General features: G+C 35.2%; 3 protein-coding genes across 5 annotated transcripts; 2 read left to right on the top strand and 1 right to left on the bottom strand.

The window, feature by feature from the left end:
* The first annotated feature begins 2,682 nt into the window (after positions 1–2,682).
* On the top strand, positions 2,683–7,907 carry LOC116033098 (protein CHROMATIN REMODELING 35-like). Of its 2 annotated transcripts, none has more exons than XM_031275855.1 (7): positions 2,683–2,749; positions 3,036–3,113; positions 3,723–4,255; positions 4,881–5,072; positions 5,369–5,530; positions 5,797–7,562; positions 7,641–7,907. In XM_031275855.1, exons 1-7 carry the CDS (start codon positions 2,707–2,709, stop codon positions 7,642–7,644), a joined length of 2,778 nt encoding a protein of 925 aa, XP_031131715.1. In that variant the 5' UTR covers positions 2,683–2,706; the 3' UTR covers positions 7,645–7,907. The 2 variants fall into 2 exon arrangements, with proteins under 2 accessions (XP_031131715.1, XP_031131719.1); XM_031275859.1 differs by lacking the exon at positions 2,683–2,749 and adding an exon at positions 2,792–2,883.
* A 364-nt stretch (positions 7,908–8,271) lies between these two features.
* On the bottom strand, positions 8,272–11,139 carry LOC116019593 (transmembrane protein 18). The gene is made up of 4 exons (XM_031259869.1): positions 10,870–11,139; positions 10,025–10,130; positions 8,751–8,899; positions 8,272–8,643 (listed from the first exon to the last, which is right to left on the bottom strand). Exons 1-4 carry the CDS (start codon positions 11,008–11,010, stop codon positions 8,548–8,550), a joined length of 492 nt encoding a protein of 163 aa, XP_031115729.1. The 5' UTR covers positions 11,011–11,139; the 3' UTR covers positions 8,272–8,547.
* Positions 11,140–16,914: 5,775 nt separating this feature from the next.
* LOC116015749 (psbP domain-containing protein 5, chloroplastic) lies at positions 16,915–22,930 on the top strand. 2 transcript variants are annotated; one of them, XR_004097686.1, is made up of 12 exons: positions 16,915–17,045; positions 17,135–17,292; positions 18,771–18,879; positions 19,323–19,372; positions 19,517–19,584; positions 19,665–19,760; positions 20,301–20,360; positions 20,472–20,531; positions 20,620–20,674; positions 21,461–21,510; positions 22,203–22,521; positions 22,784–22,930. XR_004097686.1 is itself a non-coding variant. In XM_031255925.1 (11 exons), exons 1-11 carry the CDS (start codon positions 16,972–16,974, stop codon positions 22,299–22,301), a joined length of 879 nt encoding a protein of 292 aa, XP_031111785.1. In that variant the 5' UTR covers positions 16,915–16,971; the 3' UTR covers positions 22,302–22,714. The 2 variants fall into 2 exon arrangements, 1 of the variants encoding a protein (XP_031111785.1); XM_031255925.1 differs by lacking the exon at positions 22,784–22,930 and having other exon boundaries at positions 22,203–22,714.
* The last annotated feature ends 1,579 nt before the right edge of the window (positions 22,931–24,509 follow it).

Below are 24,509 nucleotides of genomic sequence, written 5' to 3'. Positions count from 1 at the left end.
GTTAAAAAAATTATTAGGGGTGTTTTGGGGAAAAATAATTTATTTTCTCAAAAAGCTGATTGAAAAATGTTGTTTTAATCAGCTTTTTAATTTTAGTATTTTGGAGTAATAAGTTAAAAAAAAAAAAAAAAAAAACTATGAAGACGGGTTCAACAGTCCCGCCTGCCAATACTGTTACTCTCATTGTCTCTTCACAGTACTGGGCAACGAGTTAACTTATATGAAATATAAATGATTAGCTAATTATATTATTATTATTATTATCCTTAAAGATCAAAATAACATAATACATTCATACCCGATGGCGTTTGGTTCAGATAATATGAGTCAGGTAATGTTATATTACATCCAAGCTGATGTGGCGGTAATATTTAAACGTAATGTGAATATCCTCTTTTTCTTAGGTAATCTTAGATTATCTTGAATTATTCCAACTTTGTACTTGTTAACTAATCCTTATATAATAATAATAATAATAATAATAATAATAAATGTTTATATAATCAAATATACATGTGTGTGTGTGTATATATATATATGTATGTATGTATGTATGTATGTATAATATTTAAGCATTGATATACATTCATACATATAAATAAATAAATAAATAAATACACACACATATAAATAAATAAATATATTATTGAGGATATTATAGTAAATTGATCTATATAACCCTTAACAAAAAAAGGTAATATTATATTCCACAATCCAAATCAAACACATATAAGGTAATCTTACATTCCCAAAATCTCACATTACCTTCCTGGAAGTAATCTTATTACATAGGGTGATCCAAGATTCCGTGAACAATACGCCTAAAGGTCATTTTACATATAATCAATTATCAGCTAATAGATAATTTACCAAACATATTTCTACAACCAGCTAATACTATTAGTTGATCAAACCCGCTAACAGCTATTTGCCAAATACCTCAATGTGTCAATTGTAAGTACAGAATTTGAAGATTATTTTAGACCATGATCCACATTGCAAAGTAAACTCTGGTCCATAGTATAATTTGTTCTTCTAACAAGACACTTTCATATATTTAAAAGTAAAGCTCAGCCTATTCATAACATATCATCCTCAAACTGATAGGCAAACAAAAAAGACTAATCGATGTTTTGAGACCTATCTCAAATGTTTAATAATATTTATCATGTAATATGTTCATAATATTTGTTCTATATGTTCATAAACCTAAATCTTAATATCTATAAGTACTAAATTAATTGTATATCATATGTATTTTCATTCACTTTATATTAACTTCATAATATTCTATTTATATGCTCATATAAACAAAACTTAATATACATAAACATTTCACTAAATTAATGACTTTATGTATCTATAGATTTATTTATTTTAAATATTTAAAAAATATATCAATTTGAGTGTCATTTAAAAAATTCTCAATTGAAACTTTTTAATGATATATTCATATTTTATTTTTTGTTCGAATATTACTGACAGTGTTCACAACTACTTTCTCAACGGGCCTCCCTTTTCTCTCTAAAACCAAACGCCTTTCTCTGCTGCTCAACTTCGGCTTCCACCACCAGCCTCCGGGCGGAGCTCTAATGGAGCTTTGAGCCGGCGGTTTTAGTCACCTTCTACGTTTGCTTTCGCTCTTCTTCCGCCTCGACCACCGTCACAGCTCCGTCTACCTCCAACCACCGCCACAGATCTTCTTCTTCCGTTTTCTTTCCCTTTGAATAAAATAATAGTAGGTAGGTATTGGGGTTTGTGTTGGTAGTCTTGAACTCCCAACCCTACTTTGACTTTACCACTTTTTATTTTCTCTATTATTGTGTTTTCCTCTCGTTACTTTCACATGCATTTTTCCTCTCGTTACTTTCACGAACTTTTCATAATCATTAGCATAAATCGTTTAGTTTGGTTTCGGCAAGTGTTGATCTTATCCTGGGCGAGCAAAAAAGAATGATGACAAAGACCCAAATCTTTGATGAAGCTTTAAGCTCCTTAAAGGAACATAGCTTCCTAGTTATGAAACAGTATGCGATTCAAGTTTTCTATAGCATAGTTAGAAAAATTGTTTCTATGTCTGACTGTAAGGAATGGTTTACCATTTCATTGATCGTTGATGTAAACGTTTTATGTTATGAATTAATGGAATAGCTACGTTTACTTTCAATAAAAAAAAAACTACTTTCTCAACTTATTGAAACACAAAGAGTCAATGTCGCCTCCACTGAGGCTCGAACCCTGGACCACATGGTCGTTGGCCTTATTTTATTTGTGCATATAGAAAAATAAATAAATTTAAGTTGAAAAAAAGTGTATACAGAGAAATTGTCATACTTGTGTGAGACTGTCTCACGTATCTATGAAACGAGTCAAATCGGACCGGATTAATATAGACATGTAATACTTATACTAACAAATATAATACTAATTAGAAATAAAGTGTTTGTTACTTATATGGAAAAATATAATACTTTTGAAGATCATGTAAAAGTATTATACTTTCCATGTATAAGTAATGTTGACACATTTTGTTATTTATAAGAGAAAATATAATATTTATAAAGAAATATAATATATTTAAATCAAAATCAAAATATTACATTTTGTTATAAGTTATTATACTTCTTATATAAATAATAAGTACTTTATTCCTAATTAGTATTATCTTGATCCACCTCGTATCATAGAAGCTTTTGCCTTTCAACTATGGGGATTCGGGATGGGTGCATGCTGCCAAGTTGCCATACAGGTAAATTGTCCAGTCAAATTGTTCATTTTCCTCTTTTCTCAGTCTCTTGCTCCACTTACATGCCCAGCAAGTCAGAAACTATTTGCAAATTTCATTTCTGGAACTTAGGGTTTTTATTACTCCGTAACAATTGTGTAAATACCTTCCATGATCTTAATTTTTGTTTCAAAGTTATGATATTATCGATATTAAAAGAATCTGTAGAAGCCCAAAGAAGTGTGTGTTTCGTGTAGATGTTCTTAACCCCAATTTCATTAATCGCATTGACTTTCCGGTGAATTTTTAGTGATCATGGGAGCTTCAGGTTCGGAAGGCTTCGGGAGCATTTATCCTACCCCGATTGCAGCAAGGTTTCCGGCAGTGGGTATGTCTTCGTTTTGTTATTTTAAATACTAGCCCTCATTCTCGAATTTTTTGTTTTGGGTATTTGTTTATGTTTTGAAGAAATTTCACTGCAATGTTAATTGGGATTTCTTTTTGAGTTCATTAATTCTGTTTGATTGGGGCAGAACTTTTGAATCCGTAAAACAAATGAAAATCATTAGGAAGTAAGCTTTGTTCAAATGTTAATGGCGTTTGCTTATTATTGTTATTATTAAAAAAACTTGCCTCTTCTGGTATTTGTGTATTTGCAGTTCTTTAAACTTTGTGAAACAGTTGAGCCAATGATTGTATATTTTTTTAGTTTGATCCTCTGTCTTCTACTTAATTAGATGTCATTTCTTTTTCTGATTTTCTGATTTTGTTTCCCTACGCCGCGTACACGTTACACGTCACTATGTATTAACACATGGAGGATGAATGATGGTTTCACATTGAATCTGATAGTGGTTGCTTCAGTCTGCTACATTTGTTTGGTAAAAACTTGGATGGTGCAATACAGTTGAAGAGTGAATGCTTTCTCAAATAGAGTTAAAAAATTTATTTTACTCCCAAATCTCATTACACATTTATTATTTCATTTTTGAAACAGATTCTTTTCCCAAGGGAAGGAAAAGGATGAAAACCAGTGAAGTTCCGACTAACCAAATATCTTCTTTATGCTGGCGCGAGGAATTTGAAGAGAGACTCCTAAAACGCTCTTCAGGAATTTTGGACTATTCTGATCCCTATTCTATATCCAATTTATGGGAAAGTTTGGAATGTGGAAAGTATGGAAGTGTGACAAAAGAAATTGAGGAGCTTATGGCTCAAAGCAGGTGTTACATAGATTCGTGCTATGCAAGGGATCCTACACTTCCCTATAAATTTTTAGAGTTGGAAAAGAATTACACCAAAGAGAATAAGGGAGACCAAATTTCTACTAGTGTAATTGATTTGGAGGATGAGCGTGTTGCAAGAAGTGTTCCAGTTGCTCGCTTTGTTCCTCCTGCACAGCTTGTCCCTTCAGCCGGCCCTCTTCTTATCCTTGATTCAGATGATGAAGACAACAAAAAGCCCAATTGTACATTCGAGGGAATCCCCTCCATTAATACTGTCGGAGGCTCATATTTGAAAGATCATTTGGTAAGTATATTCAATGTATGTTAATCTATGCAAGACTTCTTGTAGCGGATAACGGAACAAATCTGTAAGCCCTTTAATCGTTTGTATTTTATTTTTGGGAAGAATATAAGCATACGAAAAATAGTGGCTCATTAAGATATGTGAATGCATTCCCCAAACTAAGCTTTCACTTTTAAAAGTAGCAGCTACCAATGTGGAGTGTGGATCTAAAGCTTAATCAGTAATGCTTCTCAAAATACAAGTAACCTCTAACTTGACATGATATTTGGTTCCGTTCTTAAGGAGCTACTTTTTATAGTTAACTTGCATTATGTAATTTACTTATTTAGATGGAAGCTCTAATTGATGCATGTATTTCCACTTCACATATACATGCTCCATCTTTGACTTAACATTGTTGTGTTGAGATATGTTATCCTTTCTACAAATCTTTTCCATGGGATATACTGTAATGCAAAAATATTTCTGACATTCTTTCTTAAAGACAAGTCAAAAGTTTAGTGTGCAAAGGCTCTTGCATCAATTTTATTTATTTTGGATTATCCAATATAATTGATTTCTCTGTATTATGTGAATACATGTGTATGTTCTCTTCTTATGTGTTTGCTATAATTACCTGACATAGGTGCAGGATTCACCTGGAACCAAAACACCTAGAGGAAGTGCAAATCTTGCTTTTCAAACTGAAAAAATTAAAGACAAAGGTGTGTATGTTGGTGTGGAGGATGATTCAGAAACAGAAGATGGAAATGATGCTAATTTTGATGGCTTGGATGATATATGGAATGAGATGTCATTTGCTATAGAATGCTCTAAGGTACATTTGTTTGATTCTTTACTCAACTACACCAGAATGTCTTCTTTCTTTTTTTTTCCCCTATAATCTGCATTTTTTATGTTTTGAGTAGTTCTTGATTTGAGATTTTTAGGCACAGTACTTCAATATAATTGTATATCTCATGCATTTCTCATGATGACCTTTTCATTTCTCTATCTTGTATTTTTGTGTCTTACTTTACATTCTTTTTTGTGTGTTTGTGATGCATGCTAGAATAAACTTATACACTGGTTTATTCCTGTGCTGTTAGATTGAAGTTTCCTAATGTCAAATAGGATGTTACTGCGGATGCTTCTTCTAACAAGGACAAAGCTGAAGATGAAGATGAAGAGTGTGAGCATTCTTTCATCTTAAAAGAGGATATCGGCCATGTATGTCGCATTTGTGGAGTTATAAAGAAAAGCATTGAAAGCATCATCGACTACCAGTATTCAAAGGTATGGTCTTATCTAATCCATCTATCCTTTCCTTTTGGGCATTTTTCCATATATTTTGCTGCGATAATACCCAAAATGTTTCATCGATTTGCCATAATTCTCAAATTGGTACTCGACTATCAATTCACCCAAAATGGTCCGTCGACTATGTAAAATTTACTCAATTTAATCATTTGGTGCAAGTAACGGAGGATTAAATTTTATAGATTTGTTTCCCTTTTAAAAATTAGATTTATTTAGCTGAAGTGCTTTTTGGCTTCATTTAGAGTGCAAAGAATGCAAGAACTTATCGATACGAAGGTCGAACAACCAAGGATTCAGGGCCAAGTGAAAATCTTTTTGAGCCCAACAAATCATCACATGAATTTGAAATAACTGAAATTTCTGCTCATCCAAGGCATAAAAAGCAGATGAAACCCCACCAAGTTGAGGGATTCAATTTTTTGCTGAACAACTTGGTGACGGATAACCCAGGGGGGTGTATATTGGCCCATGCTCCTGGATCAGGGAAGACCTTTATGATCATAAGCTTCCTGCAAAGTTTCATGGCTAAGTATCCATTTGCTAGGCCTTTGGTTGTGCTACCAAGAGGAATCCTGGGCACATGGAAGAAAGAATTTCTTAGGTGGCAAGTGGAAGATATTCCTCTTTATGATTTTTACTCTGTAAAAGCAGATAATCGAGCCCAACAATTAGAAGTTCTAAAGCAATGGGCTGGGGAACGGAGTATTCTGTTTCTAGGCTACAAACAGTTCTCAGTAATAGTGTGTGACAATGAAGGAAGTAGAGCTGCTATTGCTTGCCAGGAGATTTTGTTGACGGTCCCGTCAATTCTCATTTTGGATGAGGGTCATACACCAAGGAACCAGGATACTGATGTTTTGACTTCATTGGAAAAGGTGCAGACACCTCGCAAGGTTGTGCTGTCTGGCACTCTTTACCAAAATCATGTTAAAGAGGTGTTTAATATTTTGAACCTTGTTCGTCCAAAGTTTCTGAAGTTGGAAGATTCTAAAGCAATCAAGAGACGGATATTGAGTAGAGCAGTAATTTCAGGCAAAAGGAACCTAATAAAGAAAGGTTCAGATAATGAATTCTTCGAGTTAGTGGAGCACACACTCCTGAAAGATGAGAATGTAACAAGGAAGGCTACAGTTATACAAGATCTGAGGGAGATGACAAGAAAAGTTCTTCATTATTACAAGGGAGACTTTCTGGACGAACTTCCAGGACTCGTGGATTTCACTGTCATCCTAAAGCTTCATCCAAAACAGAAAATTGAAGTTGCTGGGTTAAAGAACTTGCGAAGAAAATTCAAAATAAGTGCTGAAGGAAGTGCATTGTATATGCACCCACAGTTGAAGAGTCTCTCAAAAAACTCTGTAAAAGAAAGGATTGATGAAGAGAAAATTGATATGATTGTAGATAATTTGGATGTACGAGAGGGAGTGAAAGCTAAGTTCTTTCTAAATCTTCTGGCATTGTGCGAATCACATAAGGAAAAACTCCTTGTATTTAGTCAGTACCTATTGCCTTTGAAGTTCCTGGAGCGATTGACCATAAAGTTTAAGGGTTATTGTATTGGAAAGGAAATTTTCATGATTACTGGAGATTCGGATAACGAAGTGAGGGAATCTTCAATGGAGCGGTTCAACACATCAGCAGATGCACGTGTTTTCTTCGGTTCCATCAAAGCCTGTGGTGAGGGAATATCACTTGTGGGGGCATCCCGTATTATCATATTGGATGTACACCTGAACCCTTCGGTAACTCGCCAAGCAATAGGACGTGCATTCCGGCCTGGTCAGGAGAAGAAAGTATACACCTATAGATTGATAGCATCTAGTACACCGGAAGAGGAAGACCATACAACCTGTTTCAGAAAAGAATCTATTGCAAAGATGTGGTTCGAGTGGAACCAATATTATGGTCTTGACGATTATGAAATGGAGAAGATGGATCCAAAGCAATGTGGTGATGAATTTCTGGAAACAGCAAGGTTTTCTGATGACATCGTTGCTCTTTACAAGAGGTAAGTGATAATGAATTCGGGTTGACTCACTACTGTTTTTTGGCATTCTATTGACTCGCTATCTGTTTCTATTACCAGGTAAAACCTATTGGAGTTGAAAGTAGCGTTGGGGCGATGTGTATATATGCACTCACTTTACTGATCTTAGGTTGGTTGTAGTTTGATTCACTTAACATTTGTGATCTATGTAGGAGACTGGATCCTAGGTTCATGTATCTGGATTTTAGTGCTTATATTTTTCCTTGACCCCAAACTACCCTTGCTTCAATTATATTATTCTTTAATGCTGCTGTACTTTGAGATTACCCAAATTGATTAGCTATGCTATATCTATGCATTTAAGTATGAATTTTTCCAGATAAATTACAAGTTTTGATAGGGCAAAAGTGTCAAATTGAACTCACTCTTGTTCATCATGTTATAGTTGATTGACCTCTTGAGTTTCTGGAGCTTATGCTTTGCCAATCTGTATTCGAAGGGAATAGCCTATTCCGTGAAACTCTATTTCTTGCATTAAAAATTGAACCAAATAGGCTTATTCCACGGAATGACATCATTCTCAGTATATTTCCCGAACCAAACCAAACATCACATTAATGTAACATAATTATTTCGTCGTTGGAATACAATTGTGAATTTGAGGATTTAAAATAATAATAATAATAATAATAATAATAATAATAATAATAATAATAATGCTACAACTATATTACCCCTTCTCTAATAGTTCATCTATTGAATCAAAATCATACTACAAGCAGTCAAGCAGATGACAACTTAGCAAAAAGCTCTCTGGTTGACCAAACAGCATCCTGTAAAAGTATACACTAAGCTACACAATACAATTCTTCTCATTTTTCCATGTCTTTGATTCTTTGAAGAATATGCCGATAGTTATAACCAAAAGTAAACAAAATGGAAAAAAGGAGGGAGTAAAGACTAAAGAAGGTGAACTATCATAAAATACAATATCAAATGAGTTGTCTCAGTCCTCCTTGTTACGAGCTAGTCTTGCACGGTGTCTAAGCTCAGCCTTTTTCCACCTAACGATCAAGTAGCACATGGAAAATAGTGTGTTCACCTGCGAAGAGAAGACACAGATTAATGGATATGACGGAATGAGATGAAGAATAAAGCACAAGAACGAACGAACGATCAAGAGAGAATGCAGTGACAGATAATAGTTACCAAGATTATGATTGAAATGACCAAAAGAGGTCCAGACCAGAGCACTGAAAGAAAGAGGCCGTGTGCGTCAAAATAATTCTGCCGTGCAAAGCTTTTCCAATTGGCAGCCAATATTTTGTTAAGATTCTCTGCAAAGTAAACTCCTCCTACTGCATAAGATCCCTGTTTTAGTGAGTTTCCAGGAAAAAAAAAATCTACAGAGGAAGTGATGCATAACACTATATATTATATATGCAAGTGAAGTTCTTGGACCAAGACCTTAGGAGATACAGATATCAATAAAAAGACAAGTTGCTTCAAATCTTCAATACCTAGGTGTGGCTAGGTATGCACATTTCACAATTAACAATATGATGATTTGGTTTTGGATTAGGACTAGGTGACTAGCTTATTTGTCATGTACTTCTGATTCTTTTTCCACACAAAGAGATAAAAGCTACTGCAACTTGAAAAAAAAAAAAAAAAAAACACACACACACACAAATAACTCCAATCAATTACTTATTCAAATCCAACCACTTAATTCAAAATTGCAGCTAAACCAAGAAAAAAGTTTCGATTTTGCAGAGATAAGGCTGCACCAACTAGGCATTGAGAGTAATACCATTCAACTAAAACTAAGTAAATAATTGAACAACACAGCACATAACATGCAATTATTACAAGTTTACAGCCCTATAGACAAATTCAATAAAATGGTGTTCTTGGATCATTTTTGGGCAGAAACAAGGTATAAAATTGTCCTTAAGTCTCTTACACTGGCTTGTGAAATTTACTCTCTAAGCGTTGCTCACACTGAGCACTCTCAATCCAAAAAAGAATACTGGCTCTACAATTGAAACCAATATAAATTGCACTATAACTATAAACTATCTAAGCATGCAGAAGAACTGATGCTGCATATTACCTACCATTCAATGCTAGTAAAACTGGTAAAAGGACATTAAGTACATGATAATATCCTTTCCCCAATATGGCTGCTCTTGCCCTTCAGAATGATATCATGTACAGAGCATTTCCTCCTTGTTACTTGATACAATTCAGTTACCCTGAATGTTTTACCAATCGAACCGTTTCTATTTTGAATCAAATGCAGTTTAAAAAGAATTTACTAAGTGTTAAGGGGCCAAAAATCTCAGGTATCCGTCTATAAGAAACATTAACCATGGACAATTTGGCACCATAAAGCCTAATCTTATAAAAATTCAAATTTGTAACTTAAACTAAAATTTTAGGAATTGAAGGTGAATTTCTTTAAAAGAGAGCCAACTTACATGCAAGAAGGAATAAGAACATCTGAGAATTGATGTTCTTTCTCAAGAAGACTGCTAGTAGCAGCAACACAACATGGAAGGAAATTAACCCTACCAACCAAGGTTCCTGTGCATGAAAGTGAAAAAAAAAAAAAAATCATAAGGATGAGAGAGAGAGAGAGGGAAAACAAAGGTGAAAGATGCAAAGTTAACTTCTTAACATGTCAAAAATTTTAAGCACAAACAAAAATAAGATAATTAAAAGAACAGCTTTAGGACAAGAAATTTAGTGCAGGTTGGTAACATAAATCTTTCAGGTCATACAAAAATCAAAATGCAATTCAAAGGAAAAAATAAATCTCAAATCAGATAAAATAATATTGGGTCTTCTTTAATGTCAGGAACTTGTTTTATATGAACTTGTAGCATTTCTCAACTTTGTAAAACAATTCCAAGTCTATCTACTACTACTACTACTACTAGGTAGTTACGGAACAAAGATCCACTTCAACTTTTTCTTCCAAATAGGATACAAACCAGCAAATAAGAAATGCTGAAAAGGACAAGCAGAAGTTGTTTATAAGAGTAATTGTCACACTTGACCACATAATCTTTAAGGGGAATATGAAAATTGGAGTAAAGTGATCTTAAATGTTAGATTAAGGCTAATTATTGATATTACCCAAACTGAAACTTCAAAATAGGTCTCCTAGCAACAAGATTAACATAATCATAATTTCTGCACAGCTAAAATGTGAGAAGTGCTAGCAGTTAAGTATTGAAACTAAAGATGAGATGCCTACGCAAATACATGAGAATACAAGTGCATTTTGGTTAAGAAGAAATAGTAGTTGAAGTAGCAATACCGTCCAGTCAATGGCGTGGAAAAAGCCGATGAAATTGTCGTAGGCGGGTTTGAGTCCGGAGCGAAGCTCGGCAGACATTTTCTCAACGAGATCTGCCATTTGGTCCATGTGGGCATTGAGAGCAGAGGTTAGCTCATCCATGGCGTAGTGTTTTCTTGATCTGAATCTGATTCAACTATGAGAGGGAAAGGGTTTTTCCTTCTTTCTGCACCACTTCCACTTCCAGAAGGAACTACTGCTCTGCTCTTATATTTTGCGTTTCGGACTTTTGATTTGGGTACCTAAAATAAATACAATGAACTAATGGACCTATCTTTTAACTTCAATTCACACATTTGGTTGGATGAAAAATTGTTATTTTTTCACAAGAAGATGTTTTTCAGATAATTCATAAGTTTAAGTACATTTTATTTAATGATTGATCATCCTCCTTGCTCATCTTGGTTAATTGGTTTTTTTTTTTTAATTACTTAATTGATTTCTCAATATATTTTTACAACTTGATAATAAAACTATAGTTAGTATTAACACACGTAATTCACGTAAGATATAGCATTTGTTACTCAATCTTTTATACTAAAAACGATAGTTGCACTAGTCTAATCGCATTCATATAGTTTCAAAATAAGGTATCAATAAATAAATAAATAAATATATATATATATATATATATATATATATATATATATATATATATATAATTTTGATTAATCGAAATAACTAAAATATAATCCGCAATTGATTAATAATATTTTAATTTGATTAACATTCATGAGCATGCGATAACCATGGCGTATTGAATATATTCCCCTTATGTCTCCACGCCAACACCAACACCAGCTATCCTACCCTCAGAATAACTCAAGACTGGTAAAGAGAGAATCAAATCAACACCTCTATGAATGAACAGTTCATGTAATAAGTCGGAGTTCCAATCTTGAGTAGCCGATCAATGAGAGCCTCAACCACTGCCTCACTATGAAACTCCGAAACTGGTGTCACAATGCAACATATGGATTATCCGTACTCAAAAGTCAAGGTTGGTGCCAAATTTTGGTAGATCATCTATTCCCTATTCTGCGAAAGCAACCTTGTCGGAGAAAAGTCTGCCCTGCAAGAATAGAACGCCAACAGTACGTAATTAGGATTAGCTCCCAAATTTGCGTCCAGGAATGCTTTTCCATTAAAGTAACGAGCCTGATACAGATGGGCAACAATAGACTTTGGCTTATCTAAGAGCCTCCAACTCTACTTAGCTAGGGGAGAGATATTAAATTTATTCAAATTCTTAAACACCAATCCTCCTTAAGCTTTCGGTACTGCCATACGATTCCATGAGAACCGTTTAACACCTCCACCATTATGACTCGATTGCCACCAATATTTATTCTTCAGACTCTCAATGTGTCTATAAAAAGTCATCGATAGGTAGTATAGATTCATAGCATGGTTACAGTAGGCGCTAGGTGCGCCTAAGCGGTCTAGGCGGCGCCTAAACGGTACCTAGGCGGTTCTAGACGGCGACCTATAAAAACAAAAAAATTAATTCATGTGTGTGGGTGTATGTTATATTATATATATATATATATATATATATATATATATATATATATATATATATATCTTACTTCTCTTACTTATATAAATAAATAAATTTAAATATACATAAATATAATAATAAAATTAACAAGGCCGACTCGCTCGAGTTACCTCGGCTAACTCTGTCAAGTTGGGCGAGTTAACTCGGCCAAATTCGGCCCAGTCAGCCGAGTTAGGCGCTAGGCGGACGCCTAGGGAGCAATTCGCCTCGATCTAGGAGTGCCTAGCGCCTAGGCAGAGATTTTTGCAACAGTGATTCATAGCATAAGTTAGCAAAGATTGAGCAACACTCTTTAGAAGGATCTCTTTACCCGCTCTAGACAAGACTTTTTTACACCATCCTCCCAATCTTTGCTTCATTTTTGCTTCTATGTAAGAAAATACCTCTTTGCGATTCCTACCAATGCCCATAGGTTACCCAATATACTTTCCTATATTTTCAGACTAATTCACACCAAAAACTGAAGCTACATCCATCCGGTTCTAACTACCCACATTTCGACTAGACACAATACAAGATTAATTGAAATTGACCGATTGCCCCAACATGCATTCATAATCATGCAAGCACCTCTTAATAGTATTAGCTTCAAGCACTATGGATTTAAAGAATAACAGACTGTCGTTTGCAAAAAATAGATGTGAAATACTTGGTGCTCCCCAAGCCACGACACAAGGTGAAACTCAGCCATCTTGGGATGCTTCAGTCAGCAAATGGGACAACCCTTCAGCACATAATATAAACAAGGGGAGAGTGCGTGGATCACCCTGCCTCAGGCCTCTCGTAGGAATGATGTAATCTGTGAAGGTACCGTTAACCATGGCATTATAGCGGACTATTGATATGTTAGAGAAGATCCTCTCTGACAATCGGAAATACAAGAAATTGGAAAACGAAAAACAAAAACAAATTACAAGGAACAATAATAATTCATGTAGGATTGAACAATTACACGGAAATAATCCACAAAGGATTAGAAGATACGAGCAAGGTGAACTGTATGACCTTCGGGGTGGTTGGAAGCACGAGTCGTGTTGTCACTATCCTTAAAACCTTATTTGCCGCTTCCCGAGGTGCTGGAACGTTGCGGCCTAGGCTTCCTGCCGCTTCCCGAGGTGCTGGAACGTTGCGGCCTAGGCTTCCCGCCGCTTCCCGAGGTGCTGGAACGTTGCGGCCTAGGCTTCCCACCGCTTCCCGAGGTGCTGGAACGTTGCGGCCTAGGCTTCCCAAGATAAAACGTGCTACAATCTGCTGTTTGAGCACACAAACTTGGACCCGGCGAACTAAACCGTGGGATGAACGCAGGTGGCTTGAAGGAAATATGAGCAGGGTTTTGAGGGAGAAATAGTGTATTCGTGTGTTCTTGGTGTGTGTCTATGAAACCTGCTGCTCACAACGAATATATAGTGAAGGATGGGATCATTGCATTAAATCTGGCATTTAATTCCCATTCGTAACCTTCACCCACTACCCACTACTAATCCATTTAATCAAGAAATAAACTCTGAAATAATGATTGGAATTAATCATAATTAATTCATTTCTGAACAGATCTAGTAATCATATTAATTCCGTAATATTAAGAGTCATTTCTGAACAGATCCAGTAGGTGAACGGTCGCAATCGAGAAGTAATCATATTAATTCCGTAATATTAAGAGTCATTTCTGAACAGATCCAGTAGGTGAACGGTCGCAATCGAGAGGTCACCAAAGTCCCCTTCGAGACATAGCCCGTGCAGCCAAAGTCGCTGCAGACATCGTTCATATTACCTCGCAATCGAGAGGTCACCAAAGTCGCTGTTCGAGACATCGTTCATATCTGCGTACCTTCGAGACATAGCCCGTGCCGCGAGACGTCAAGAAGTGCTAGCTTCGAGACATCGCCGCCTGCAGGTGCCGGCGTACACGAGTTCAAGCCAAGCCTTTCGAACTCATTTTGGGATTTGATTTGCACCCCCCTGCGCGCGAGAGAGAGCATCTATGCTATACAAGTTAATTAGTCATAAAAAGACTCTTGTATATATAGTGGTGCAAAGGTTCATTCCAAACCAATGTGGGACAAAGCTACTTAAGCTTTTCCACACTTGAATTCCATCTCAAATGGGTCTACTTTGAGATTCAATTTCTCATTCACCCATTATCCATTTTGAGCGTATAATATATCGATCTCTTCGTCTAAGAACGAAGAACCCGAATCCACTTTGACCCGACCCAAAATCGGAAGTGGACCCACTTATATTTATACCACAAAATGGCCACTTAAAATGCCATTTTAGTGCAATTTTTCCAACATGATACACAAAGCATAATAAGATCAATCCAACCTTTTTCAAACCCCATTTTCTCCACGATAGAACGAAGATAACACCATTCCATCTTATCATATGCCTTCGCCATATCAAGCTTGAGGGCACACCAACATGTTATTCCCTCTCTTTTACGATTGAGATAATGAATGACTTCAGAGGCAATAAGAACATTATCTATAATCAGTCGTCCAGGAATGAAAGCACTCTGAGTTTCGGAGATAACACTCTCAAGAACATCCTTTAGGCGATTGGCAACCATTTTAGCAAGGATCTTATAGGTGACATTACACAAGGCTATCGGTCTCAAGTCACTCATACTAATCGGCACTGCCTTCTTAGGAATTAAAGTAATATTGGTATCATTCATCCCCATTGGCATAGAATAGGAGTGCAAATAATCAAGAATAAAGCTAGCCACATCATGCCCGATATCATCCCAAAAATGTTGATAGAATGCTGGGTTAAAACCATCAGGTCCGGGAGATTTATCTGGGGCCATAGAAAAAATTGCTTCTTTTACATCATCATAAGTAAGAGGCTGAAGGAATTTTGTATTTTGAGCAGCCGTCACCTTTGGACTTAAATCAGGTAACGTAAGTCTTGATCCAGTGTTGGTTGACGAGAAAATATCCACATAATACTGCTTTGCTAAGTCAACTAGCTGAATTCCTTCAATCCAATTAGTATTATCACCATCCTGTAACCTAGAAATCACGTTCCTCTATTTCCTAGCCGTAGCATAAGAGTGAAAAACTTTAGTATTGCGATCGCCTTGTAATAACCAGTGCTGCTTAGCACGTTGCCACCAAAACACATGCTGCTGATCATGAAGACTACGAATTTGTTGATCTAATTCATGCACCATAGCCAAAGACACGGAGTCATGACTATTATATATCCTAATTTTATTAAAATAAAAAGAAATAAAAAGTTAGAAACTATGATTTAGTTTTTTAAATCAATTAAAATAGGGAAAATGGTCAAATAGGCACTTAAACTTTACACCAAAAGTTAATTAGGCACCTAAACTTTTAAAAAGTACAATTAAACTCTTTAACATATCAAATTGAGTCAATGAAATCCAAGAACCAGTAAATGACCTGCAATAATAGGTCATTTACACTCAAGCAACAAAATCTAGCAACCGTCGATGGCTCGGTGGAAGGCGACCTTTCTGGTCGCCTTCTCTAGAGAATGCAACATTTCCGGCAACCAGAAATGTCGCTTTCTGCTGGAGATAGATGGCGACCGAAAGGGCAGTCGTCCGTCGTCGATTTTTGTTGCCTGAGTTTAAATGATCTGTTATTGCAAGTCATTTACCGGTTCTTGAGCTTCATTGACTCAATTTGGCATGTTAAAGAGTTTAATTGTACTTTTTAAAAATTTGAGTGCCTAATTGACTTTTGGTGTAATGTTTAGGGCCTATTTGACCCTTTTCCTATTAAAATATATTGCATCAACAATTTAACAATTTTTTTTAGGGAAAAGGGTCAAATAAGCTCATATTCAATACCTGAAAAGTCAATTAGGTCTCTAAACATTAAAAAAGTACAATTAGGCCCGTTAACATGTTAAATTGCGGTAAAGAAGTCCAAAAATCGGTAAATGACTTGCAATCTATTTAGGGGGAAATCCGTCGGAAGGCGACCACTGTTCGCCTTCCAAGGAGGAAGGCGACTAGATCTGTTGTCGCCGGTCGCCGAATTTTCCCTTGAATAGTAAATGACGTGTTATTGCAGCTCATTTATTAATTTTTGGACTTCTTTGTTTCAATTTAAAATGTTAAAGGGTCTAATTGTACTTTTTAAATGTTTAAGAGGCCTAATTGTCTTTTCAGGTATTATTTAAGGGTTTATTTGACTTTTTTTTTTTTAGTACATGTGTGAGTAATTAACTGAGTACTCCTTAGGCCAAGGACCTTGTAGTTCAGTGGCATCAAACCCTTCCCTTTATAAGGGAGATGGTGGGTTTGAGCCTCAGTGGGGGCAATACTGACTCTTGTGCTTCAATATGTTGAGAAAGTAGTTATGAACAGATACTGCATTGTAATAGAGTTACTAGTATTCAAAAAAAAACTGAGTACTCCTTAGAAAAAAGATGATAAAATTGAAGGCGGGTCTATCCAAAGTCCAAACCCGTCCGACTATATCTCTGAGACACTGACAAGTTTGAGATAAAAAGGAAGAAGAAGCATGGCTGCTAGAATACTTCTTCTCTCCTCTCCTCCCCTCCCTACATCTTCCAATCATTCTTTCCCCATCTTAAAGTACTCTCTCTCTCCATGGAGCGCATATATACATGCATATATACACTCCTCTACACATATAGTCTGATGTTTTATTGTTTTTCTTCCAGAAACCAGAGCTCATTGGCCACGCCAAAGAAAACAAAATGGGAGAAAATCGTGGCGTTTTCGACCAATGGCAGAGAAACCACTCAGCAGAATGGGGTTTCAAGAAGGGATTTAGTGTTCACTGGCTTATCGTCACTTTCACTGATTTTCCCATCTTTAAGTAAGCCAGCAAATTTAATAATTCTTCTATCATCATTTCCATTTTCTCACTGTTGTGCTTTTGCTGACCGTAATTTTATTCCTTTGTTTAAGTAGTATGTACACACTGATCTGTTTTGCATTTTCAATGTTGAAGAATGGACTCCTTTTTGTTTAAATTTTTAAATAGTATTAAGCATTTTTAGTACACTTCTGTGCTTTCTGATTGGATAACAAGGTCTGGATTGAAATGTAGGAATGTTTAAGCAATACTGCGAAGGGAATTGATGCTGAAGTTTGAAATTGATAGGCCAAAGAAGTTGAATTTTGATTAGACTAAGAAAAGATTCTAAATTGACAAAATGATATTTACAATGAGAGGTTTAGCATACAAGAAAGTTAGGGTGTGTTTGGTTCGAACATGGGAATCGGAATCATGAATGAGAATCAAATACTTGGTAATTGGAATGGGTTTTGGTGAAAGTATTTTGCGTGTTTGGTAGTAGGGTGGAATTGGAATGATTACCAATATTGATTTTTGATTATGCATGACCCTATAATCGGAATAAAAGTTTTAAAAATATAAAAAACAAAAAATCAAGGCAGTTGATTTAAGAGTGGCGATGAAGTGAGTAGGCAATGCTGTGAGGAAGTCGATTAAGTGAGGAGAGATGAGTCATCAGTGAGGAGCCGACGAAATGAGGAGGCCATGAATTGAGGAGGGATACCGTTGAATTAATGGAATGATACTTGATCTAAATTAGGTAATGAGTTTTGTAATTATAGGGGTAATCAAATCCTATAATTGTGTTTTAAAAAGTTGTCTAACAAACAATGCGTATGGCTTTTATTCCCATTCCTTGTGTCTAACCCCATGAACCAAACACACCTTTTGATTATTCCCTTTTTTTCCAGTACAAGACATAATAGTGCTTTTCAAGGCTAAATTTGGCTGCAAAATCCTTAGAGAATTTGCCTAATGGTCTGGGTTATGTTTCCTTATTCTTTCCTCACTTTGGAGTTGGATTTCATAGGTTTTACTACACTGTTATATCTCCCTTCTTTCCCCAAGTTTAGCAGCTCTAGCAAAATGCATGTGAACAAGTCAAAATGAATCATTGAATAGAAAGTTTCATTCTTTCAATGAACTGTGGGAAGTTTACACTAGTATAATTAGGGGTTTTTCTTCTAAGCTTCTTTAGCTATAGAAGTGATGTGTAGTTTTCTGAATGTTGTTTAACATAAAATACATGAAAGCGTATACATTTGACCAGGGATCCTCCAAAATTCAACTATTGGTTAGCATGATAGGTCTGTTTTCTTTTTTATCATCATCTTCAGAATGCATTACAGTGTTATATTCGTACTGCACATAGGTAAGTCATAAGTGTAGGATATTATCATGAATATAATATTGAACTAGAACACCATATTCAGATAGATCATCTTGAATTAAATATTGTTAGTTTTTCTTAGAGATAATGCTCTAAATACTTGCAGGCTCAAGTGCTGAAGAAGATGTGAAAATGGCCTCATTAGTTGATAATATTAATTCTTATTCCTATTTGTACCCCACAGAGCTTCCTTCCAAAGGATTTGTCTTCAAATGGTAAGCAGTATTGAATTAAGCTGATATTTATAAGCATCCCTTCTGTCCTATTTTCTACCATACTTGGGAAGACTGTCATTGGAATTCATGGCTGTTTACCATGGACTCGCAAAAATTTTTTTGTTGGCTAAAGAAAGTTCAGCTTTTTTATAATTTTGATTCTTGTCATCTTGTCAGCTAACCTATATGAATATTACTTTCAGTCATCCTAAAAGACAAAACAACCTTCATTAAGTCAAAGAAATTTTCATTAAAGCAACTTTCCTATTTGCATAATTTCATATGTGATTTAACCATTGGTATTATACTCATTCTTTTCATTTCACTTACTTTAATGCAAATACTATTTTGTTTTATTATGTGTTGTGTGATGCAAAGGGTCTCGTTTCTTGTATCCTGGATCCTTAAGTTTTAGGAACCTCACTTGTTTCTTCTCTTTGAAGGGTTGAATCCAGAAAACCAGAGCGTTATTCATCGGCTGCACCACTGTCACGTAAGTTCCCCCATATCCTTCATATGCAGTGGCTACTGCTTCATTTTCTCTTGATGGAGAATTTCCACATTGTAACTCTGGCTGAATTTAATATGAGCTAGTCTTCTAGCAATACTTTCTTATATTAGTTGGTATATCATGCAGCGGATGCACGGCTCCGCATTGTGTCTGAAAGAGTTGACATCATTGATAATCTTATTATTTCTGTTACGGTAATTCAAAGTTGAAGAATATCTTTTTGATCATGTTTTAATTTTTTTAGAGAACTTAAACTGAATATTATCTGGTTCAGATAGGTCCACTCAATTCACAATTCCTAAAGTCAGAGAAAAGTACCTGGAGTGCTAAGGATGTTGCTGACTCTGTTTTAGCCGATAAATCTGCTTTGGTAATTTGAACCTTTGTCTCTAGATAGATCCGTGGCCACTTTTCTGGCCAAAAAAATTATGCTATGTGGTGCGCATCATGCCCATATTTATCTCCTAAAGATCCAGCAATTTCCTATGTTATATTTCCATATATTTTGGCTTAAACCTAGATTGCATAAATTCAAGTGTCATAACAACTTCTTTATATTGCTAAAACTGAATAAATCAAGTGCTAACCGTTCTATTACAATGAGGGAGTCTTGAGAACTATTTTTTCTCTTCAAGTAATGTGGATGCTTCATATATATATATATATATATATATTTGAATTTTTCAATATAACATAGCCATGTAAGTTTGTGAGTTATACACTTATACACACTATTTTGTATTTTTGTCTTTTAATTGTGTACACCAATAGACACTTGGTTTGTCCATAATTTTTTTTTTTTATGTTTATTGCATAATTTTTGTCTTTCCCTGAAAGAATTTACTTTTCAGAGTTTGGTCAATCTCTTTGACTATATTTTGAAATAAAATTTTAAAGTAATCTCCTACAGCGGGTAACCTCAAGTCAACGGTTGGCTGAAAGTTCACTTCTTGATGCACATTCTTCCCAAGTGAGTTCTTTTCTTTTTTCCTGTTCTTGGAAATGTGCATCAAATTGCTACTTTAGGAGTTTAGGTTAATATTTTAATTGATATCTGCTTATGGGACCTGTCTTCTACCAGATTGATGGTGATCCATATTGGTATTTTGAGTACCTTGTTCGCAAATCACCAACCAAAACGGTGAGTTTCCTTCTTGATTTTAAACAAGATGAGACAAAATGATCAGTAATGTCCAATTATTGGTGTACTTAATATTGAATGATTCCAGGCTCTAGAGTCGAATCTTTTCCGCCACTATGTTGCTTCAACAGCTGAACGAGACGGTAAGGCCCTAGTTGACACATTTTTCCATAGCATCATTTCACTTCAATCTGGATTTCTTGATTTAGTCAAGCATACTTGTTCTCGTATTGGTATAGTATTTAAATAACAGTTGAGGAGGATATGCTATTCCCTTGTATCTTTAAACACTTTAAGAAGTTGCCTTCTAAGTTAGGATTTAAAAAATTGTTTGTTTTCGTCTTCAGGAATTTCACATTTGGGTTTAAAAGTAATTTCATATTAGAAAACAAACCCACTGTTTGCATGGATGAACACAAAAAGGGGATTTTCAATTATAAAATCTGAGCTAAAAAAAATTGCATATGACTCGTCATTATTTGAAGTGCCGAAGCTAACTAGTTCTGTCCATTTTCCAAGTAGATATTCCAAGCTTGCAAAGATGTGAATACTGTTCTCATATTTGAATTCCCAGCTTAAGTTAATTGTTTCGCCATTATTAAGTACCAATAATACAGACTAGAAGAATGATAATCATGTATGTCTGGATAAAGAATCTTCTAAAACATCTTTTGGCATAGGCCAAGCTTTGGAGGAAACTATTATTAGTTCAAAACAATATGCTTATTACTGGAAATATTGGTTGGTGAGATTTAACTGTAGGGTATTTTTCTCATGCATAACAAATTTTAAGCTGATGGTATCAGATCCTAACCCACTAGGTGGCAATAAAAAATTTGGAATTACAGAAGTTGTCCTCACTCCATCCGAATGAAGAAATAATCTATATTTTCTGGTTTGGCTTTTTAATAAAGTATTCTGCATTTCAGGTTACATGTATACTCTTAGTGCATCAGCAATTAGCAAGCAATGGAACCAAGTAAGTACTGTGTTCTCCAAGTCAAGTAGCTTAAATGTGGGTTGTGGGATCATGCTTTCTAAAGTAAGCCCTTTAATAACCTCAACTTCCCAATGGAACTTCCTTTTTTTTTTCTTTTTTTTTTCTTCTTTTTTTAAATTTATTTTAATCTTGAATTCAGACTACAAATCCATTCTCAACTAAATGCGCATTCTCTGTATATTAACAATTAAAAGGAACTAGATTAACCAGCTTGGTTGGCGTGATTGGTCATGCACTCTCATCTCTTAAAAGAGGTCGGGAGTTCAAACCCTCTCTCGTACGGAAAAACCAATATGGCCAGCACTTTACCCTTAATTGGGCCGGCCCGGTTAAAAATGCTTCCTACAGTTAGGACCAACTAGATACTCAAATTTCTACACTGGACTGTGGAATTGTGGATATCTCCTTTCCCTAAAATTTCCATTATGCAAGACACTCGACTACTAAGATATTCATGACTACTAGTACTTAAATAATAACAATGTTCATGACTACTAGTACTTAAATAATAACAATGTTCATGACTACTAGTACTTAAATAATAACAATGCTCAGTTCCTCATGGCTATTAAAATATTGCAAGAGCTATCATTCTATAAACTGGGGAAATAGAAAATGGAAAGCTTTTTTTGCCATCCCACCCAAATTTGACATGACACTGTTTGCTGCAGATGGGACCGTTCTTAGAAAAGAGCGTCGCTTCTTTCCGCCTTCTCCCTCCTACAGAAAGCTATGTTCCTCCATACAAGGATCCTTGGAGATTTTGGTGAAGAAGAGATCTCAATTCGCTTGGAACCAATTAAATGTTGATGCCGGAGATGGAGTCAGCAAAGGAAACTACACTTGCCAAATGTAACTTTGGCTCCAGCGATTTATGATATATTCCTTTTTCCTTGGCTCCCGCTATTGTATATCTGAGTGATGCACGAGAACGAAAGCAGCAACTCTTGCAATGATGGAACATCTTGGATGTGAAGACCATTCGGGGAGGTATTTTTTCGTCTATCTGGCTCAGATATTTAAATTGAATAGAGTTAAGGGTAGTTTGAGGTTTTGATGGAGCAAAGTGCATCATCAATATGATCTTGTATATATAGCTATACATGATACATCTCTTTGCTTGTTCCTAGGGAGATTCCTTGCTTAATGCTTATTCAATTATAAGTTTTTTACTGCCTCGCTAGTCACCAGTCCTTTTTGTGATTGATTATGGATCATGTATGCTAATGGTGCTGTCCAAAATTTGTTCCAGAGGCCTCAAAAATCACTATGCAACTAGACTTGTGTGGGTATTCTTACTGGATTTGTGGTCTTCAGAATCTCTCAGTAAGACTTGAACTTACTTTGTATGCATACAAGAATTTCTGCAAGTCAAAATATGATATATGCGTGTGTTTAATTTTGTTGAGCTTGGCCAAAGGCCTTGTGATCGAGTGGCATAGCTGTGATTTTTTAAATGAGAGGTCTTAGGTTCGAAGTCCAGTGTGAGGGAATTGACTCTTTGTGGGAAAGCATATATGAACAGAATTTCGCCTAGGCGTTGATTAATCGGTGTCGAGGAGCTTGGTATCGGCCGGCCGCCTACACGCTGACTTCCTAGGCCTCTGTGGCACCGATTAGCTATTGTTTTTTTTTTTTTTTTTTTTTAATTTTTTTTAATGAGTTAATTCATTTAAAATGATATTGTTTTGAGGTAAATAACCCTAAATTGTTCAAATTCTAAATATTTTTATGTTAATATTTAATATTTTAATATTAATTATTAAAGTATTAAATAGTTTATAATTATTAAGTCTTAAAATTTTTTAAAAAATAAAAAATAAAAAATACACGGACGCTTGGGTGTCGATTTTTCAACCATGCATGTAAACAAATAACTTAATTGCTGACACATGATATAATAGCTTCAAGTACAAAAATTATCAACTGCATGTATAGAATGTGTCAACTACGTATACAAAATTTGAAGGTTATTTTTGCAACAGATTGGTTGTCTGAAATGTTAAAAATAAGGAATTAAATCATGTAAAGGGTTTCAAGTTGGCAATGCTAGCAAAGCAGATGGGGTCTCAAAAGAGGGAATATTTTATTGCATGGCATTGGCTGGTGTTTTTAGAACAGGTTATCCAGGAACTATGTTCGTTGTCAGTTTGCGCTCCTTCAGGTGTTTACTTTGATAATATTAAAGATCTTGCAACAAGTATTTAATGTTAACTTCTCTTTCGATAAGCGTTCAATGTATAATGTAGTTCATGATCTTGTTAGGGCAGCATGCTTATTTCTAAATGTAAGAACAGATGGATGGAGCTCTTTGGCAGGGGCAAATTATACTGTGTTTGCAGTTAACATATTATATACTGTGTTTACAGACATAATATGTTAACTACATGAACATAATAATATATTAAATGTAAATGAATAATTTGAATGTCATTGTGGACTAGGATTCACAATGCGAGTGGGCAAATTATTGTGGGGATCATAGTTCACATAGCTCTGTAAACTATGAATGTAATATATATTTTTAATATACTAAAAATGCATTATTTGTGTACTGAATGTACACTATTTGATAATATATAAAAAATCATGTACTTTCAAATAATATACTTTATGTATACAAATAATATATTTTTAGTATATTAAAAATGTATTTTTATTTATGGTTCACACAAATGTATAGACCATGGAATAATGATTGGCAAGGTGAATCCTGGTTCAGGGTATAACAACTGTCTTTGATGGGTTTGGGGTTGGGTTTGATTTGGTTTGCTTGCTAGGGCTCGTTATACCGTAAACTAGGATCCTTCTTACATTGTGGACCCCAGTCCAAAAATTATACGTTTGAAGTTGACATATATAGTACCTACAGTTAACATTATATGTGTCTTTAAATAAATTAAATACATATAACATATTAACTACATTAACAACAACATGGTGCCAAAGACCTTGTGGTCTAGTGGCACCCGGTGTCT

This window comes from Ipomoea triloba, chromosome 1, assembly GCF_003576645.1.
Source record: "Ipomoea triloba cultivar NCNSP0323 chromosome 1, ASM357664v1".
Classification (NCBI taxonomy): Eukaryota; Viridiplantae; Streptophyta; class Magnoliopsida; order Solanales; family Convolvulaceae; genus Ipomoea; species Ipomoea triloba.
Note: the sequence above shows the minus strand (reverse complement) of the source record. Positions and strands in the feature narration are given on the sequence as shown.

Excerpts from the sequence above, each read along its gene's own strand:
- LOC116033098 (XM_031275855.1), top strand. The coding sequence starts at position 2,707 with ATGGGGATTCGGGATGGGTGCATGCTGCCAAGTTGCCATACAG. Across the intron at positions 2,750-3,035 it reads GCTGCCAAGTTGCCATACAG|TGATCATGGGAGCTTCAGGT; the intron begins GTAAATTGTCCA and ends GTGAATTTTTAG. Across the intron at positions 5,073-5,368 it reads TTGCTATAGAATGCTCTAAG|GATGTTACTGCGGATGCTTC; the intron begins GTACATTTGTTT and ends AATGTCAAATAG.
- LOC116015749 (XM_031255925.1), top strand. The coding sequence starts at position 16,972 with ATGGCTGCTAGAATACTTCTTCTCTCCTCTCCTCCCCTCCCTACATCT. Across the intron at positions 18,880-19,322 it reads AAAGGATTTGTCTTCAAATG|GGTTGAATCCAGAAAACCAG; the intron begins GTAAGCAGTATT and ends TTCTCTTTGAAG. Across the intron at positions 20,675-21,460 it reads TTCAACAGCTGAACGAGACG|GTTACATGTATACTCTTAGT; the intron begins GTAAGGCCCTAG and ends TCTGCATTTCAG.
- LOC116019593 (XM_031259869.1), bottom strand. The coding sequence starts at position 11,010 with ATGGATGAGCTAACCTCTGCTCTCAATGCCCACATGGACCAAATGGCA. Across the intron at positions 8,900-10,024 it reads GTTCTTATTCCTTCTTGCAT|TAGGAGGAGTTTACTTTGCA; the intron begins GTAAGTTGGCTC and ends GATCTTATGCAG. Across the intron at positions 8,644-8,750 it reads TCATTTCAATCATAATCTTG|GTGAACACACTATTTTCCAT; the intron begins GTAACTATTATC and ends TTCTCTTCGCAG.